Source organism: Psammomys obesus, unplaced genomic scaffold (assembly GCF_907164565.1).
Source record: "Psammomys obesus unplaced genomic scaffold, mPsaObe1.curated_primary_1811, whole genome shotgun sequence".
Taxonomy (NCBI): domain Eukaryota; kingdom Metazoa; phylum Chordata; class Mammalia; order Rodentia; family Muridae; genus Psammomys; species Psammomys obesus.
Genome location: NW_026585895.1, coordinates 8,853,143 through 8,867,978, shown reverse-complemented (window position 1 = coordinate 8,867,978; position 14,836 = coordinate 8,853,143). Strand labels below are relative to the sequence as shown.

At 40.6% G+C, this 14,836-nt stretch overlaps 1 protein-coding gene across 1 annotated transcript in view; it reads left to right on the top strand.

Moving 5' to 3' along the window:
• Agps (alkylglycerone phosphate synthase) overlaps positions 1-14,836 on the top strand; it is a 101,058-nt gene that overhangs the window by 74,739 nt on the left and 11,483 nt on the right. Inside the window, exons 18-19 of the mRNA XM_055600201.1 lie at positions 4,701-4,800; positions 6,894-6,951. Coding sequence (XP_055456176.1) covers positions 4,701-4,800; positions 6,894-6,951 — 158 coding nt within the window. The remainder of the gene's footprint in view (positions 1-4,700; positions 4,801-6,893; positions 6,952-14,836) is intronic.

The following is a 14,836-nucleotide window of genomic DNA, read 5'->3' as shown; positions in this document are numbered from 1 at the left end:
GAAAGTGCTGCCTTTAAACTTCACTGTGATGGGGTGGGTGTGTGTACGAGCTTGTGTGGGCACGTGCGCGCTTACATGCACATGTCGAAGTGAAAGGACTTCGTGTAGTAGGTTTCCCCTTTCACCCTGGCTCTGGGTATCGCACTCAAGTGCTCAGGCTTGCATAGGAGGCACTTTTACCTGTGGAGCTGTCCCCGTGTCCTTAACGTATTGTTTTTAAACAATTGCAAAATAGGGTTTTCTAGCTAAGAAGCAGCTTTGGCGTATTCCATGTGGCACGCATCTCCTCACATTGTCAGAACTGTGCCTCAGGCCTTAGCTGCTGAGGCAAGGGACACTGTTCATGAGTGAGCTTTCTGCCCTCCCAGGGCCCTAGACAAAGGAAGCCCCCCATGCTCCCTGGAGCTACAAACTGCAGGAGAGACACAGGATGTGAACTATGGAAAGTGCACCTGGGCGCCTCTTTCTCTCCCTCTGTGTGTGTGTTGTGGGGAGCATGTAAGCCTTTCATTGTTGAGTAAGTCCTTGGGAATGGAATATAGAATGAAAGGAGTGAGAGACTCATGTGATGATTAACTTGCTGCTTTTCAATAGATGTTTCTCTGATAATAGAAATATTCTGTATTTTTGCTGTTAAGTTTGGTAGCCACAAGCCACACAGGCTAGTGAGTGATTGAAATGCTGCATGTGTGAAATTAAAAAAAAAAAAAATTCATTTTAAGGTTTAAAAACCACCCGTAATCAGTATCCCCCATGTTGGATGGTGACTGGTTAGCTGATCTTATCCTTTTTTATTAAATGGCAGCATCCCCAAAGGAAGTTTTTTCTGAGACGCAACCCTTTGCGTTTAGTTAGAGTGTTGATTTTATTTGTACACCAGGTTATATGTGTCAAGACAGAGTTGAACATTTGACTCTCTAGAAAGGTGTTAAAGTAATTTGAAATGGAGACTAAATGGCCGTCAGAAGAGATCATGAGAGCAGAGCCCCAGTCGCCGCTACACCCTGGTGGCCTCACCTTGTTCCTGGGGGTGTGCATTGGTGTATGTAGTGTGAGAGACACACACTACTGAGAGTAAAGTGAATAAATGTGTGTAGCGTGACGAGTGTGGTGTCTCTGTTAAGTGGAGCTGATGTTGGGCCTCAGGGGCAAGTGTGTTCAGCATCAGGCATTTCCTGTGTCAGTCTGTCTCTGGCTTCACTCTGTGACAGTGCTGCAGGCCACGAACTCAGCCAGTGTCCTGTGACACTGAGTAAATACTCAGGCGGCTCGTCACTGTGGGAAACGGGCTTTGCGGCTTGATGACTGTCCCCAGTTGTTGGCTACTGCAGGTGTACCAGGCATGATTGAGGTCTGCTAAGCTATGATGTAGCCACATATACCCAATAGTCAGCATATTTACCTCACAATAAGAGTTTTTACATACCTCTATCATAAAGTTCAAGATTGTCTGCTTTATGTTTGTAATGCTTGTTTCTGTGATTTATCTTATTTAATCTCAGCCTGGCACATATACTTGAGGTTTTGTTCCATCCCAGGCATCAGGGCTTGCCTACTATCTTGTTAACATGACAACATTTTAGACAACCTTTAAAGATTTGGTATAAGACAGACTGTATCTGGAGAGCGGAGGCACTATTCTGCTCATTAGAAATAATTTAGTCTCTTCATGCTCTTTTTTTTTTTTTTTTTTTTTAAATCACAATTTTCATTATTTAAACTTTTGAGTTAGGTCAGGTTTGGTCCATCATACTTGCTATAGACTTTTAATGGTTTCCTTATATACGAAACCAGAAATGTGTAATATATTGATCCCGAGTTTCTTGAAAGGTGGCTCCCCTGGTTAGGTTTTCCACTGATGTGATAAAGAAAAAACAGCTTGGAGAGGAAAGGATTTATTTCAGCTTACAGCTCTCAGGTCACACTTTATCCTGAGGGAAGTCAGGGTAGACACTGAAGCAGGAATGCTGCTCACTGGCTTTCCTGTAGCACCCAGGACCACCACCAGCCCAGTGGGCTTGCCCTCCCCACGCCAATCAGCAGTCAAGAAAATGTACCACAGGCCAGTTGGGGGGGGGGGCATTTTGATCCCAAATGACTAGAGCTGCATTGACATAAAAACTAGCCATCACAGTGGCAATGTTAAATTAAAATGTGGTTCTATTTTCTGTATATCGATGTGATTCTCTTTTGAGTGGTGTATACTTTTAATTGCTATAAACACACTTCACTTATCCTTCATTTTTTTTTAAACTTGCATATTCCTGATCATTGCACCTTGTAGTTAAAATAGTTCTCCAGTTTTCTTTAACTTGTAAATCTGGAACTTAAAATGTAAATGTTCCAGGGGTCTTTTTTAAGAGTGTGAATTAACACTAAAAGAAAAGCACAGCTGGCAAATTGGCATAGCATTGTTAAACAGTTCATTTCTTGTGTTTTGAGGCACCTAACATTTGGCCTAAAAGACCATTACAATGTTAGATTAGATTCTGTTTGTATTGTGTAGTAAAAAGTATTTGCTCCTTCTGTTAGATTGAGTCCTTTGTGGTATCTCCATAGCTTGCATTTGAGATTTGATGATTGTGGAAACCGCCTTTTCATGCTTCCTGATTGCATTTTGAAAGCCTAGCTATTTATTACATAGATGATTTAAGAATCTGACATCCTCCATATCTTCTGTGTATATGCATACAGCATACACATGGAGTCATAGACAGTATTTTAAGGTCATGCCACTACGTTTGATCTGATCATTTTATTTGTTTTTCAAGTCCTTGCTAATTATTGTGAGCTCAGTGAACAGGCTGTATTTAAGTCTGATCCTATTTGGTGTTTGAACACTTTTCCTACTTCTGAACTGTTTGGAAGACCTGTAACTAACTCATCACATTCCATCAAGTTGTTTGGGGCTTCTCTTTAGCTTCAGTGTACTGAAGTCTTGTTTGTTCGTTTGTTTGTTTTAACATTTGAGTAAGATGGATGTGTTGTTCATTTCAGGACAACTGGAAAAACATTTGCATTGCTTTAATTTTTTTTGTTAAACTTGTGAGGGATAATAATCTAGACTTAAAAAATGTTGCAAAATAGTAGAGTTGTGTTGGTTCCTTTTTCTGATGATACTGATAAAATATTCTAATAGAAGCAATTTAGAATGAAGATTTTTATTTTAGCTCACAATTCAGGATATGGTCTTTAATGGTGAACAAGTCCAGACAGCAGGGCCCTCTGGTAGCTGCTGTCATTACACCTACAATCAGGAAACAGGGTAAATGCTGGTGCTCAGTTCCACCTCTCATTGAGTCCAGGATCCTCAGTCCTGGGCTTCGTCCTGCCTGAGTGAAGACGGAGCCCCTGTCAGTTAACAGGTTAACAGAGTCACAGCTATCCACAGCGTGTCGAGAAGCACATCTCCGCCATGCCCCTGGGCATACTTTCGCATACCCCCTCCCTCATTTTTTTCTGTCATAGTTACATAGTTTGATCATGAAGTATAAAAACTAGTGTTTGCTACTATTGCTTGACCTACTAGTCTGGTTTTTAAGCTACATAAAGCTGCTTATGTTGTTTATCTGTCTTCATATTCATCCAGTGTCCCTAGTAGAACACAGATAGTCAGTAAATTACACTACTTCTGTTGTCAAGGTATATGTCCTTGTAAGTGTCGTTAAGCTGAACACGGAATTCTTCCCCCTTGTACTGTATTCCACAAGGCGTTGTGTATAGAGAGCTTATGAGTTTGTTCCAGCACGTTCATACTATTTTCTTTCAACTGCAATTACTTATTTTTTTCTGTCCGGAATTTCTTGATCCACAAGAGTCCAATGGCATGACAGCACATGGTGTTGTTCTCAGAGCATTCATATATTTTTCAGAGGTGATAGCTTGTTTGTGTGTTACCATCACTGTGGATTTCTTAAATAATGAGAATTAGTTTAGCATGTCCTTGTTATTCATGTTTTTACTTTAAACAGTAATGACCCGGGGGAGGAACAAGTTGCTGGTTTCTAATATTGCTTTTATGGATGGTAGATGCTTTGTGGTATGTCTGTTTAATGGTAGCAGCATAAAATGTATTCATGTGTATGGACTTGAACAATGACAGTACTGTGCTTCAAAGATTGTTCTTTATTACTTACATGAAGAACCTAATTGCACATAAGTTGAATGTAACAGAAAAAATTAAGTTACTTATGTTGTCAAGATAAGAACCTTTTAAGTCAGTTTTTTTTTTAATTTTTTGCATTTTATTTTGACTGTGTAAATTAAAGCAGTTTTGAGTCACTGCTTACCTGACTATATTTTTATGTTTTCAGATATACTGCTTAAAATAAGGTTCTGTTAATTCTAGATAGCTGCAGAAAGCTCGCTGAGAGTGGTGTTTTTTCATGAACTACTGAATTTTATAAAAATTTCTGGTTTATTTTCCTGTAGTTTTGGTGACATAAAACAATAAGTGAGCTGAGCCACATCCTTGCAGTGCTGACTGCCTCCCATTTAAACGAGCACACACCTTTGTTCCCGTTGCCTTCTTGGCCCACCTGGTCTGCAGAGGCGCCAGCTGGCCCTTCCCTGGGTGTGGGAGGTTGGACGGAGGATGAGCTGGTGGCTTGGGTGGATCCAGGTGACCTTGTCTTCTCGGTGTTGAATCTCTTTTCACTGTACCTAATGCCCTCTGGGGACATTGTCCGTCTGTCTTTTAGGGTGACGCAGACCTACGATGCAGGAGCGTGTATCTACTTCTATTTTGCCTTTAACTACAGGGGAATTAGTGACCCGCTGACTGTGTTTGAACAAACTGAGGTAATTTTGCATGCAGCTTTCATGTTCCATCCTTTTGTTTAAATACATTTTAGTGCTGACTTAGGGATTTTTAGTTTGATTCACCTTAGTCACACGTGGCTTACCTGGCTGCTTGCCCATCGAAATGAAAGGTATGTTGGGTCCACTGACTTACCAAATTGTTAGTGTGAAATTAATGTCGTGTATTCCTGAAGCCTGTGTGTGTCTCTCTGTTTACTTTCAGTTCATTATAGTCAATTAAATAACAACAGGAACCTTCATGACTGTAGGGATCCTTGGTGTTTCTTTGGCAGGCCATTCATCTCTGGGTGGTAGCTGTTCTAAGGTCAGCAACCTTCATGGTCCTGGTCTGTGTTGTTGTAATATATTTCCAGGCGTGTGGATTCATTTGCTAACAATTTCAATTACATTTCTTAACTGGCCTCAAGCTGTTGGCTTTATGGACTCAATGTTGTTGGGTTTATTTCTTGTTAGAAGCAGCATAGACTCCTCCACTGAACTGGAGGAAGCCAGAGCAGGTGTGTCACTTAGACACACAGGTGCCCTGGTGTTGACTATGTGTGTGCCAGTGATCTCTGTCATCCTCAGAAGTCTAAGTGTGTTTGTACTGTTCATGTGTATGTGTACATACATGCAATGCCTTACAGATGGACAGACAACCTGGGGGGAAGTTAGCCCCGGGTTCTCTCTGCCGTACCAGTCCTAGGGATAAAGCTTAGGCGGTCAAGTTTGGCATCCAGTGCCTTTCCGCACTGAGGAATGGCATCTGCCCAGAAGTTTGAGGACATTGTATCTCCTTGGCCTGTCTTTGAAAAATCCCTTGCTTAGCCGGCGTGATGGTGCACACCTGCATTTTCAGGCACTGGGGAAGTGGAGGCTAGAGGGAGGCAGCAAGCATGAAGGTCAGCCTGATTTGCACATTGAGTTCCAGGCCGGCCGGCATTACATAGCTTCCTCTTAAAAACACAAACAAAACAAGCTTCTTTAGAGTCCACAAATTGAAATTGTATCGATTTTCCCAGTTTTGTTTCTTGCTTAATTCCTGATCTCAAGGAGCTATTTATTTGAAGTGATTTATTAGAAATGATAAGTTCTTGAGCAGAGGCTAGCATAGTTCTGATTATATGGGAAACCTCAACTCCCAAGTCCTGAGGTTCCTGCAGAGTACTTTGCTACACACTGTGGTCCATATGTCCCACCTGGGTGGTTTTCTACATCAACCATCATTGATAGCTTTATAGACATGAGTATTTCTGAGAAGCTCCAGGCACAGGAGATAGTCACCTTGTGGCTATTAAATATTAACAAATCATTAAGAATAGAAAAATGTATCTAGGTGGTGGTAGTGCACGCCTTTAATCCCAGTACCTTGGAGGCAGAGGCAGGCGAATCTCTTGAGTTCGAGGTCAGCCTGGTCTATAGAGAGAGTTCCAGAACAACCAGGGGTACACAGAGAAACCCTATCTCAAAAAACTAAAACCAAAAAAAAAAAAAAAAAAAAAAGGATAGAAAGTATGATGGAATGGATGTATGAAGAGCCATAATGAAACCCACCACTATTTTTTTTCCAGTTAAAAATAGAAAGTTAAAAGAGGGCCAGGGCTTAAGTAAGGAAGAAGGTAAACAGAAAGGATCAGGGCAGCCCCAGGTTCCATTACCCTTCATTGTACATTCTGTGTTTATCTTTTGACCCAGGTGCACTGATAAGGATGTTCAGGTCCTAGCACATTAGGAGGATAAACAAGGGGACAAAATGGAAATTTGGGGTTTTTTTTCTCTCTCCCCCTCAATCCCTCCCTCCCTCTTTTCCTCTCTCCCTCCCTCTCTCCCACTCATCCTCCCTCACGCCCTTCTTTTATTCCTCTTAGGTATGTGAGTAGAACTAGCAAATAATTTGTCCCATGTGATTGAACTAAAAGATGTTCTCCCTAAGGGTGCTTATACAACTTATGGCTGTAGAGTAGAAGTAAATAAAAAAATTCAAGCAAATTGCTTGGTACCTTTTTGGGCATCTGGGGAGAAGTCAATAAATGTTAGCTACTCTGAAGTGAAATCTAAGTAGCAGTAACATTTTGTGTTGTTTCCATTTTCAGGCAGCTGCTAGAGAAGAAATCCTTGCCAATGGAGGAAGCCTGTCACATCACCATGGAGGTATTTTTAAAGCAGGGTGGTATAGAATTTCTAATATTCCTTCTTTTAAAAATACTTGTTCAACAAAGCCTGGGAGAGTCATTACATGAGTAACTCGAGAATCTGGAAACATTTTTATACCTTAGAACAACTGTGGTCAAAGCATGTAGATGATGTGATGGCAACAGTACTTGGTATGGAATCTGTCAGCTTTCCTAACTCTCGGACCCTCATGTTACCAGAGAGCAGATTACCTTACTTGGGAGGTGTTTGACCATTACACCAAAGCTTTAAAGAAAGGAAAGAAAAACAAAACCTGTACAGTCTTTTCCAGCTGCTATTGGGAGTATAGATGAACTCAGTTGTATATATATTGAGAGATACTTGTTCTTCCTACAAACTCAGCAAATTAATCAACAAATAATTTATCCCAAGTGATCAAACTAAGAGATGTTCTCCTAAAGAGTGCCATTATTAAAATTGTAAGTTTTTAGATTGTCCACAGGTTCTCTATAACAGAAACTTGTTACAGTATGTTTCTTTCTTTAATTTTATATGCCTAGAAAAAGTAGAAATTTAAAAAAAAAGTTAGGGAGGTACACGAGGGCAAAAATTACCTAAAAATTAAACTCTTGGCCTGTCCTGCACTCTCCATATACCTCTTGTCCTTTTTGATTCCCTTCATAACTATATTATCTAAAATGCTGTGCATTTGTGTTAAACCATTTGCAGTTGCTTGCTAGAAAGTTGGAGTCCAGGAAAGCAATGATTGTTTTCTGTGTCTTGCTGTATAGTAGAACTAAGTACTGTTCTACGTACTCAGCCTCTACATGTGTGTGGAGAGATAATGGCAGAATTTTGGTAGAAAAGAGGTGTTCTGTAAAGTGCCTGTCTATGCAAAACATTTTATAGGCAGGGCTGTAGAAGACTGATGATGTAAATGAGATCCAAGATAATGCAAACACTGCTACCTCAGTCTCATTATTAATGTCATCTTTTTTTCTTAACCTTCACAAATAAGTAGGCTGTCTAATGAACATTAGAGTGGATAAATTACCCTTTGCCTTCTCTTCCTGAGTATATCCTTTTCTTTACAAGTTGTGTGTGTGTGTGTGTGTGTGTGTGTGCGCGCGCGCGCGCGTGCATGTGTGTCCATGGATGTGGAGGCCTGAGGCTGGGCAGGAATCATCCTTGATGGCTCTTCCACCTCAGTCATTGAGTCAGGGTCTTTCAGAGGGGCTGGTGGGTGCGAGAATGGCAAATGAAAAAAAAGAGGAAACAGGAACTAGAAATGTCTCAAGTGGAATCAAGAGCTCAGTCCTACCTCTGTCACTGTAAATGCCAGGTGCCGTAGGATCTGTGTTACAATAAACAGGAGAAAGAGAACAGAGGGTGAGGACAGCAGGCTGTGGAGGAGGGTGAGCGGAAGCTTACATTGTTTTAGGGAATTGATTATTGAAGGGGCTGTTTCTTGATTGTGGAATGTTGGCTTCAGGTCACTCAGGTTTTGTCATGTGAGAAATTTTGCCAAAATTGAAGGTGACCGAGTGATCTGAAGCAGTGCAGGGGAGAACCCTGCCGGTAGCCTTTCTGTGGGCAGTAGCTGTTCTTGTTTTCTTTGTCTTCGCTTTTCTGAAGACAGTGTTCCCAAGAGCAGCTGTGTGTGAGGTACCCACAGGGAGACACATGTTGTAGTTGCTTCTCAGATGCAGAGAGCTGCTGCCTCTTAGGAGCCTACCTGTCCACGCACAGCTGTACTTGATGCAGCACATCTGTAAAGAAACAGAAATTAAACCATAACCTGTGCTATATTGATTTATCAGTCCTTGATCTCAAAGCTCATTATGTAAATAGTATGTGTGGGTTTTGTCTGGGATGGACACTGATCCCTAGGCCTTACAGCTGAGGGCCCCTCTCCCCTCAATGATTCGTTTTGATACAAAGTACACTTAATGCCTTTTCATCTTGTATAATGTGTTTTCCAAATATAATTATTACCGGACAGCTAGGCTAGAGATTTTCAAAGATTTTCCTTCTCTTCCGGGGGATATACAGTCAGCCCAAGAGAATAAATGTTACAACATTTCAGAAATTACTGATCAAAACTGGTGTGTTTGTTCCCTGCTCACTGCTGTTAGATTAGTCTCCCTTCACTTCGGACAGCTCTGTCAAGGCAACCACGAAATAATAAATGCCTTATTGTGAGACAGGAAGGGAAGATTAAAAAAAAAAAAAAAACAAAACGTGTTAATACTTACACAGCTGTTAATGTTTTCCAGGGTCTGTGTAACTCCATCTCCTTTAATCCTCTTCAGCATGCAGCTGAGACGCTGTTACTCATGTTTCCAGTGGAATTCACAATATAAGCTGTTGTTGCTAGTGTAAGGCCTGGAATGTAAACTCAGGGCTTCATTCTCTGATGCTCTATCCTTACACCAAGAAGCCTAAACTGTGTGAGATCATTTAAAATCCAAAAAGATTGAAATTGACTGCCTTTGAAGAGAAATACTGCCCGGCATGGTGCTGCACGCCTGTCATCCCACCACTTGGGGAGACAGAGGCAGGCGGATCTCTGAGTTTTAGGCCAGCCTGGTCTACAAAGTGAGTCTAGGACAGGCAAGGCTACACAGAGAAACCCTGTCTCCAAAACCAAAATAAAACAAAAAAAGAAAAGAAAAGAAATATCTATTCGTTTTCCTTTAAGACTATATAATTCCTCCTTTTCTTTAATTTCCACAGTATTTAAAATAATTGCCTTTTAAACAAGGTCCCCTGAAGGGAAGTTTTAGTTTCTTCATTATAGGTATTTTTTATTCTTAGTAGTTCTTGCCCATGAATTCTTTTACTTTCTTGTTTGTTTTATACTTCCTGATTATAGGCATTTAACAGGCACTGAGACAGTACAGAGCATGTCATGTTACAGTGTCTTAGTTATTATTTCTGTTGTTGGAGATAACGTCATGACCAAGGCAACATACAAAAGAAAGAGTTTATTTGGGACACAGTTTCAGAGGGTTAGAGACCATGACCACCCCAGCAGGGGCAGCTATACCAGTGGCTGAGAGTTTACATCTTGAAACACAACTAGCAGACAGATGCTGGGAATGGCACAGGCCTTTGAGACCTCAGATCCCACCACCAGTAACACACCTCCTTCGATATGGCCACACCTCTTAATCCTTTCCAAACAATTCCACCAACTAAAGACAAAGTATTCAAATATAAGAGCCTATATGGACATTCCCATTCAAACCATTACACACAATAAAACTGCTTGTATAATTGGTATATATTTTCAAGTTCTAGGTTTAGGGATCTTTATTAAGGACTTCACATGTTGAAAATTTTATTTATTGGCTTGAAGTAGAATGGAAAAATTTGATTCCATATTAAATTTAGAGGCTGCTGCATTAAAAGATACATTTTAAAATTGCTGTCCCATTTCTTGTATTTATTGTTTGTGTGATCCGAAACAATGACTGCATGGAAACAAATTCCATGACTTGATTTCCTGTAGTGCTTAGGGAAAGAACCCAGACCTGCAGAGGAGGCCTGCATGACAGTTTACATAATTCCATCAAGAGAAGGTGTGCTCCTGCTGAGCTGCTACAGCAGGGGGCTCCGTGCCCCTTTCCTCCCCTTCCCTACTGAGTCTCACCCCACACTGGAAACCACGCTGAAGACTGAGCTACCAAAAAATGTCACTGCTTCTGGCACCACCTTCATTCAGATCTGTTGAGAACAAGATCCACACCCTTCCTTAAGCCTTCAAGGATGCAGTATATGTGTCCATACCACTGTCCTCGTCTGTCCTCATCTCTGATACATTTTTTCCTGCTGTTCTTCAGACAGAAGCTCTTTCCCCTCAAGGCTTACACTGTTCCCTCATGCTCTACTGTTCTTCTGGTAATTTAGGTCTGCAGCAGAGATGTCACCTTTCTAGTAATGGCAGACTTGTGTAGTTTCTGTGATTCCCATTTGAATTCTGTTCACTGACAGCTATGGCTTTGATCCCATTCTGTTCTCCAATCTCCAGAACACCGAGTGTCTGCTTTGTGTAGTTCTTCCTCGGGACGAGGACTGCAGGAGGGCACTGTCAGGCCCAGCTGCTTTAAGACAAAGTGAATTGCACAGATAGGGAAGGAACACTTGGTCATATGCTGAGAGATGCATGTTGTTGCGCTCTGCTGAGTGTCTGTGGCAACACACTTCTGCAAAGCTATGTAGAATGAACCAAGCCGTTCTGTGATTAATACCACCCTGTACTGAAGGAGGGTTACGACCTCAAATCACTGTTGGGCGGCTGAGGTCATTTGAGTCTTTCCTAGCATTTGTGTTGAGACTCGTCTCCAGGTGAAGATTAAAACGACCTGTGGGTGTAGTTGGGTGATGAGCATGCCTCACATGCCAGAAGGCTGGTTCCCAAGCACCACACATGCCTACGCATGCGTGTGGACACGTGTACACATGCACTTACAAGTTTAAGGTGCTGTAAACAGAAGATAATATTCTTTGAAATAAAATATGTATTGAATTACTAGCTCCACATTTCCTGATGAGGTCCTAGGGAAGGGGGTTCTCTGAGCTACAGTTGTCCTCAACTGCAAACCAAGAGTAATAGTTCTCCACCTCACAGGTTCACTATAGGATGTCACTGTGCAGCGTGTGGAGCATCTGATGTGCCTTGCATGTAGATGCTGAATCATCATAGTGTGTGTTTTTTAAGTTGTAGGAGAATATCAGGTAGAACTCTGGTTTATATTCTTAATCTTTGTACCAACCACTGAATAGTGGGTTGCAGTTTATTTGGAAAAGATGTGCACATTCAAGGGGGTCTGACACTATCATTTTTTATTTATAGCTTAGAGGTCTTACTCTTTAGGTCTTTTAAAATCTTCATGAAAGAAAAGTTTCTTTCATATTACTAGCATGAAATTGGCTATAGTAAAATGGCTATTTTCATAGTAACCTCTCTGAAGTGAAACTTTCAAATCTCTACTGCTATTTATAGTTTCATAAAGCAAAAGTGTTTTTAATCTAAGATTCAAATAATATGTTTAATTGTGCTGCTGTTAATGCTTTTGAGAGATTGCTATTTTTTATATGTATAAAATATTTCTTCACTTGCTGCCTGAACTGAAGATTGAAGGTGGCGTCAGTAGCATGTTTCTTTACTGACCTTCAGGCTCTGTCATGACACTCTCCGTACTCTGCTTGCGTTTTGTTTTGTTTTCCAGTTTCCGAGTAGCAGAACTGTGGGTTAGGAGAATATTGATGCAATTTCTCTTGGAGGGTTTGGTCTGTAATTGTGATTAATAACAGTTGCTTTCACTATCTGGAAGCAGACAGGCTGCTTTGTCTGCCTACAATCATGCTGTGATAAATGGAGCTATTTTAACTCTGGTTTTGTGTATCAGAGAAAACAGATGTAGTCTGGAACTTGAGGCTGAAGGAAATGGAGAGTCTGCTTAACTTAATCTCTATAGTTCTTGTCTCTGCAGCAGCACAGTTCGTTGCTAGCCACATATTTAACTTGAATTTGGGCTTACAATGTTAAGTCACTCATTTTCTAAAGTTTTTCTTCAAGTCCTTTGTTAATAAGTAAAATGCCCCGATTGAGCTTTGTTGAAATGTTGGTGTCTAAGCAAAATCTAAGCTGTTTTAGCTTTCTTCTCCCTGGCAGTGAGAGCAGAAACTAGTAGTATCAGAAATGTTTGAAGTAAAGGAAACTAAACAGAGCATCTGTTAAAAACCTATGATGTGAAATGAAAGGTAGGAAAGAAGGCAGGAAGGAAAGAAAGGAGAAAAGAAAACAAACTGTTCCTTCTTGGCCATTGGTTTTCTGTCTAGAAAATCCTGGAGCATTCTCAAAAAACAGAGTCAACAAGAATACAGAATACAAAGTTCTATAAAAAATGAACAACAAATGTAGAAACAAAAATCTAAAACATCACAGCGTACACAATTGCTGAAAAATGATAAAAGTGTGAATCTGATAAAATACATAGACTTCAATCCAAGAAAATATATATAGGCTTTGTATTCTAACAGTTACAAAATGCTAGGGGAGAAACCAGGGAGCCTAGGTAGCTTTCCTGTTCCTGTTCATTCACTGGTGGAAAGACACATGGTAAAAATGTCAGTTCTGTTCAAACTGATCTATCTTTTTAAACACATTTCTATTAAAAATTTAGCAGGTTTTTATGAATATAGGAAAGATTATTCTAAAATTTATATAATAAGACAAATGAATTAAATAACTAAAATAATTTTGAAAAAAGAAAAAAAAAAACAGTCTTCCTAATTTGAGCCTTATTATGTAGCTTCAGTAATCAAGATTAAAGTGTTAGATCTATGGAACAGATAAGAGAATACGTATCTTGGCACATTGCAGGCGTGCGCCACCGTGCCTGGCTGAGTTATTATCTTAAATGTAAAACAGGAAACTCTGAAACTGTTAGGAAATACCATACGAGAAAATCCTCAGCTCTAGAGGCAGGCAAAGACTTCTTAGACTGGATTCAACAGCATAATTCACAGAACGAAAGATTGGTTAACTGGACCCAACTGTAAAAAGATAAAAGTGGAACATCCTGGATGTCCTTCGGCCTGTAAATGGCTAAATAGATCTGCTAATCTGCGTTCTGAAGTGTTACTCTAACAAAGGGGAATGAACTATTGAACTGTGACTACTTGGCTGCCTCTCTGCAGGACTGTGCTGAGTGTAAAAAGCCAGTCTCAAATGGCTGCAGGCATTTATGATTCTGTAACAGTTTGACATGATAAAATGTTGAGAAGAGATTAGCAGTTTCCAGGAGTCAGGCAGGGCTGGCTGAGGATATGGCTGGAGACATGGATGCTTTTGAGATAGAGCTGTTCTGCATCTTCATTGTACCAGTGTCAAAACCATGTCCTCTGATAGCCACTAGCTGAGTAGCGTGGCCCACAGTGACTTTACATCATATCAGATCAGAGAGCAAAAGTTTGTTTTACCTTTTAAGTTAATAATTTCAGTTTCCTCTTTATGGCTGGCTTTTTCTCCCAGAATTTGTGTATTACATATACTATTTTTGTACTGACGTGATATAAGTAGATTCTAACAGTAGATAGTTAAAAACAAATTTAATTTATAATTTATCAGAACATCACAGCTTTTTATTCCTGTCATAGGTGTAGTAACTGCGCTCACAGGGAAAACTCTCAAGTGCACTGCTTACACCCTCCGGGCAAGGCACCTAGAGAGGCTCAGTCTCAGACAGAGGGCTGGCAGCATGTGTTTGTCAGGTCCTCCCCTGTGCTCAACTTGTGGTGACCATCAGGCCATGGCCATTATTAGAAAGGGATGGTGGCTCGAGTAACAGCTGTTTTCTTTGACCTGGCAGTTCTTGTTTAGACACTTCCTTATCAAGTAAGGTGTTGTTGTGAGGGGTGCTGCTATTACATTATCATATTGTTATAGATCCTTAACAGTTTATAGTCTGTTTCCTGTGGTTACCAAAGTTAATTCTAGTAGGTATTTTCAAGTGTAGTATCTGTTAACAATCTAATTCTGTTAGGTAAAATGTAAATTTGATGTTATTCTGTGGCTGTGCTATATGTAGAACCCAGAACCCACGATGCTGCATATAGCTATTTAAATTTCTGTAGTTAAAATGGAATAAAATTAAAGTCTTCCCTCCTCTGTTAGGCAAATTTCAAATGCTTTGTGTAGCCAGTGTCCACCGTGCTGAATGGTTTAGATTGACAGGGTTGCTTTGCAGCGCTGGGCTGCTTGCTGCTGTTGATCAGTTAGTTGTAGCTGGAATGTACCTGTGTGGCAGCTGTGTGGGTTTCTAGCTGGTGAACACGTGCTGCTGCAGCTGTGTGGGTTTCTAGCTGGTGAACACGTGCTGCTGTTGATCCAGTT